Source organism: Plectropomus leopardus, unplaced genomic scaffold (assembly GCF_008729295.1).
Source record: "Plectropomus leopardus isolate mb unplaced genomic scaffold, YSFRI_Pleo_2.0 unplaced_scaffold3911, whole genome shotgun sequence".
NCBI classification, from domain to species: Eukaryota; Metazoa; Chordata; class Actinopteri; order Perciformes; family Serranidae; genus Plectropomus; species Plectropomus leopardus.
In genome coordinates, this window is record NW_024642806.1 from 1 (window position 1) to 5,813 (window position 5,813).

Genomic DNA, 5,813 nt, shown 5'->3' on the forward strand with positions numbered 1-5,813 from the left:
TTATTATTATTATTATTATAGGAGGTAACAGTAAGGCTTAAAAAAAAGGAAAGATTTGTAGAAATGACTCATGAGTGTGTTTGTTCTTCTGTGTTTGTGTCCCCCTCAGGTCCATCCAGAAACTGGAGGAGCTCAATGTGGGAAGGGAGAATTTAGAGGAGGAGATGAAGTCTCTGACCCAGCAGTGCAATGGCAACGGGAACACACCCGCCTCTGAGGACAATAACAACCCTCCATCTGTGACCCCAGAACAGACCCGAGGGGGAGGGGTTCTCTGCAGCACCCCGCAACGCACCGTGGGGGGACGCCCAGTCCTTCCTCCCAATGAGTCTCCAGTCGTCTCCCAGAGGTAGTGTTGGTGTGATTTTTTTTTTGTTTTTATAACGGAGTTTGTTGCAGGGTTGAATTTGATGATTTACTTAATGTTTTTTGGCAGTGAGCAAAAACAGAGAGGAAGTCAACAAAGTGACTCCCCAGGCTCCTTGTCCCGAAGTAAAGAGGTTGGTGTACACACGATTCACACCAAACAATTTTGTCAGACCTGCTGTAAATAATTTATACCTCAGCAAGCATGCTGTTGTCTAACCGGGCTGAATAATGAACAAGATAAAGAGAAAAAAAAAAAAGAAAAATGGTTATGAAATGACTTGTTCATTTTCCCTCATGTTAGCTGTTATCACATTATTACAGTATAACAGTTTTCTGGCTTTCTCAACACTTTTCTGGTTTGATTTTAAAGTTGTTTTCGTCCCAATATAAGACAGCACAATGTAATGCTAATTTGGCATTTGACTAAGCAGATTATAACGTGATTATATCCTGATGTCATACTGGCATCATGACAGTATGGATGTCATAGGGTAGAGAAGATCAGAGTGGATTATACTGCTAATGACATGTAATCTGTGTGCTGATATGTTTTTGTTTTTTTTTTTTTTTAATGTGGGTGTGTTTTCAGGGTGACAAGTCTAAAAGCCTGTTTGTGCCGGTGCATTCTTTGGAAGATACTCAGGCTGTTAGAGCTGTCGCCTTTCACCCGTCCGGATCGCTCTACGCTGTGGGATCCAATTCCAAAACTCTGCGTGTTTGTGCTTATCCAGAAACATTAGACACAAGGTAAGGTGAAGAGTCAGCTTTCACAGTTTAAACAGTTGTTCATCCATTTTCACCGTAGTAACACCATGCATCATCTTCTTTTGGGATGAAAACCAAAGTTACTGGCCATGACCTAATTTTGTGATTCAGCACGTCATACATCCAAAGCATTGTAGAGCAGATCATCACTTCCCTTTAAGTGACCAATGGGCATCTAACAAGGAGTCCTGGCTAGAACTGGTTTTTTTTACTCTTTTTTATTTTACAAGCTCTTTTTCTTTAGGGACCTGATGACTGTCTGTGTTACACAAAGCTCAGACAATAAACTTAGCTCGGATTTTCGGTTTATTCTTGAACTTGGAAACAGCAGTTGACAAATTAAAAATGATCAAATCTCACCAAAAAGTCCACGCAGTAACTGTTTTGGAGCTTTTGATCATAACAAACAACTTTGCTCAGTAGATGGAGTTGTCCAATGGTGTCTAATTCCCTGACTGGTTTCATGGCTGCCACCTGCAGCCGTCTCGTTCAGTTCTGGAACAATTTCAAAAAGTTGTTACTTAAACACAAAAACATGGGAATACAGGGGCCAGGTTAAAAAAAAAGTTAAGTTACCCTCCGAAATGTGACCGCTTTTATGAAAGGTTCCAGATTTATTTGACTACATTGTTTAAATATTTACCTGCTCACTCATGTTCTCTCCTTCCTTTGTTTATGCCTCTCCTTTCATTTTTACCCTTGTTCTCACTTTTCCTCTCTTCAGTAGTTCAGGTGCAACAAAGCAGCCTGTCGTTCGTTTCAAGAGGAACAAACACCATAAAGGATCCATCTACTGCGTGGCCTGGAGCCACTGTGGGCAGCTGCTGGCTACAGGCTCCAATGACAAATATGTCAAAGTCCTACCTTTTAGTGCAGAGACATGCAACGCCACAGGTACAAACATTGGGGTACTTCCTTGATTTGAAATTAAGGCATTTGTTGGCTGTTGTCAGCATCTTGTTTGTGTCTCTCTGTATCATTAGGCCCAGACCTGGAGTTCAGCATGCATGACGGCACCATCAGAGACCTGGCCTTCATGGAGGGTCCAGAAAGTGGAGGAGCCATCTTGATTAGCGCCGGAGCTGGAGACTGTAACATCTACACCACCGACTGTCAGAGAGGACAGGGTCTGCACGCCCTTAGTGGACACACAGGTACACTGACTATCCCATTCATACCCCTTCATTTATGTACTCAAAACATTAAGTAGAGTGTCAGGGGAAAAAAATGCTACTGATAAGGGATTGACGTATGATTTTTGTATTGCTTTTTTAGGTCACATTCTGTCTCTGTATACGTGGGGAGGCTGGATGATTGCCTCTGGTTCTCAAGACAAGACGGTGCGTTTCTGGGACCTCAGGGTGCCCAGCTGTGTCCGAGTAGTAGGAACTGCATTCCATGGTTCAGGTAAGGCTTATGTACAATATGCCACAAAAATGGGATAAAGATGTCAAAGTATAGCACACCTAAAAAAAAATGCAATAGTGTAGAATGCCGTTAAATTGTTTTTAAATATGTCATACTATAGTATGTTACAAAAATGTTATGGTGTGGTATGCAGAAATTTGGAAAAAGTGTTGCAGTATAGTATGCTGTAAGAAGTCACAGTAAAGTATGTTTCAAAAATGTGACAAAAAGTGTCTCACTATGGTTGGTCTCAAAACATTGAGCAAAAACATAAGTGTCATAGTATCGTATGCTGCAAAAATGTATAGAATGGAATGTTACATAAAAGTGAAAGAAAGCGTCATAATAAAGTATTTTACACAGATGACAAAAAATATCATGATATTGTATGCAGCAGAAATGTCATTAAAATTGTCATAGAATTTTGGCCGTTTTTGCAACATATTATGCTATGGCATTTCTCTGCAGGCTATTTCATGCTGTTTTGAGGATACCTGAAAACACATATTGCTCTTTCAGATATTTTTGAGCATTTATGTAAACATTAAATGTGAATTATTTACATGAACATGGGAGGCCTTCACATTGGAGAGGTATAGAAACAAAATATCAGTACATCCATATACCAAAATAAAAAGGTTCAGGTTAAAGGTCACAAAAAATTACCTAGGTCAATGCAACACTGTTTGCCTGACCTTTTCCAACAATTTAAGAGAAGTCTGGTCTTATAGGTTTAATATACTCAGTCCATTTGCTCCAAATTTTGTAAAATCTATCTTTCTGGACATGAAGGGAATATGACAGCCGCTCCATTATGTAAATTTCATAAATAATGTCTATCCATTCATCTATAGTGGGTAAGTGGGGTTTGAGCCAATTTCTCGTTATAACTTTTTTGCTTCCGGCCAGGAGAATTTGAACCAACTTTTTATCGTTATTTCTCCATCCGTCAAATTGAATATCTCCCATATAAACTGTATTCATAATAAAAGGAATATTGACTCCAAATATATTGTTAATATGTTTGTGGATTTCCTGCCAATAAGGAACAATGACTGGGCAGTTCCAGAAAACATGATAATGATTGGCGTCGTCCATCCCACATTGTCTCCAGCAGCTGGAACCCCCTCCCCCATGTCTCTTTTGTAAAGGTGTAATAAAAAACCTAACAACGTTTTTCCAACAGAATTCACGCCAGGTAGTCGAGCAAGTTGAAGTCCATTGTATGAGACATATTCCTTTCCAAGCATCCTCTGTTATAATCAAATTGCCTTCTTTTTCCCACTTTTCTTTTATATACCACGTATTTCCTGATTTGGGATGGAGTACATCTTTATATAGTTTAGAGATAATCTTAGTACACGGAGATTCTGATACTGACAAAAGAATTTTCAAAATTCCTGTTCGTACTTTACCTACATTTGGTCTTAGATTCTGGTTAAAAATAGTTTCTAACTTGAAGATATCTATAGAAATCCTTTTGCTCAAGATTGTATCTCTTCTTTAAGAATTCAAAACTATGGAATGTCCCCTCCTTAGTATATGAGTAATAATTTGTTAGGCCTTTAGCAGCCCATTTTTTAAATCCGCCATCAGATCTGTTTGGAATAAAGTCAGTGTCATAAGCACACCATCGCAGTATTTTAATTGAGTCATTTAAATTACAAGTTTTTTACAATTTCCTGCCAGGTTCTCAATAATATATTTAACAAAGGGTTGCTTATGTTCAATTGTTTATTTAAAAGTTCATTATCTGAAATAGTAGCTTCAATAGGAATCCCTTCTAGTAGGCATTTTCAACTTCTTTCCAACGTGCTGAATAATCTGGGGTACATAGGCAGATCAATGGCCTCAACTGTGCTGCTAGGTAATATTCTCTTAAGGAGGGGAGACCCATACCCCCCCTCTCTTTACTTAGTTGTAAGGTCTTAAACCTGATCCTGGGTTTTTTCCCCTGCCATAAATACCTGGATATCATCATATCCCATTCTATGAATTGTTTTGGTTGGTATTGACACTGGAAGATTTTGGAAAAGATAGAGCAATCTTGGCAGAATGTTCATTTTAATGGACTCCACCCTGGAGCTTAAGCTCAAGAAAGGGATAACATTCCAACGTGAAATATCGGATTTCAACTGGGAATTTAAGGGGTTATAATTCAAATCAAATAATTTTATAATATCCTTTGTTAAGTTTACCCCTAAGTATCTAATTGATTCTGCATCCCATTTCATTTTGTATTTGCTTCTGATGTGATTAGGTGTATAGTAAAGTATTTTACACAGATGACAAAAAATATCATGATATTGTATGCAGCAGAAATGTCATTAAAACTGTCATATAGAATTTTTGGCCGTTTTTGCAACATATTATGCTATGGCATTTCTCTGCAGGCTATTTCATGCTGTTTTGAGGTGTTTTCAGTTATTTTTGGGACATGTCATATTTTGACATTTTTGCCTTACTATAGCCTTGCCTTTTTGGTCATTTTTTCAACATACATCATTATGGTATTTTTGGCCATTTTTTGCAACAATCTATGCTATGGAATTTCTCTGCAGACTATTTTATGCTGTTTTGAGGTGTTTTCAGTTATTTTTGGGACATGTCATATTTTGACATTTTTGCCTTACTATAGCCTTGCCTTTTTGGTCATTTTTTCAACATACATCATTATGGTATTTTTGGCCATTTTTTGCAACAATCTATGCTATGGAATTTCTCTGCAGACTATTTTATGCTGTTTTGAGGTGTTTTCAGTTATTTTTGGTGTTTTGACATTTTTGCCTTACTATAGCCTTGCCTTTTTGGTCATTTTTTCAACATGCTATATTATGGTGTTTTTGGCTGTTTTTGCACCATTCTATCCTATGGCATTTCTGTGCATGCTATTTTATGCTGTTTTGAGGTGTTTTCAGCTATTTTGTGACACGTCATGTTTTCACATTTTTGCCTTACTATAGCCTTGCCTTTTTGGTCATTTTTTCAACATGCTATATTATGGTGTTTTAGGTCGTTTTTGCAACATTCTATGCTATGGTGTGTATATGCACGCTATTTTATGCTGTTTTGAGGTGTTTTCAGCTATTTTTGTGACATGTCATGTTTTCACATTTTTTGCCTTACTATAGCCTTGCCTTTTTGGTCATTTTTTCAACATGCATCATTCTGGTATTTTTGGCCATTTTTGGCAACAATCTATGCTATGGCATTTCTCTGCAGGCTATTTTATCCATTTTTGAGGTGTTTTCAGTTATTCTTGTGACATGTCA

The 5,813-nt window shown here is 37.8% G+C and overlaps 1 protein-coding gene across 1 annotated transcript; it reads left to right on the plus strand.

Moving 5' to 3' along the window:
• Positions 1-105: 105 nt before the first annotated feature.
• On the plus strand, positions 106-2,541 carry LOC121938978 (WD repeat-containing protein 47-like; the record flags this gene model as incomplete). Its single annotated transcript, XM_042482132.1, has 6 exons — positions 106-349; positions 437-500; positions 959-1,116; positions 1,859-2,028; positions 2,118-2,288; positions 2,410-2,541. Coding segments are annotated over exons 1-6 (880 nt in total), but the record flags the coding sequence as incomplete, so codon positions are not given.
• Between the last annotated feature and the right edge of the window lie 3,272 nt (positions 2,542-5,813).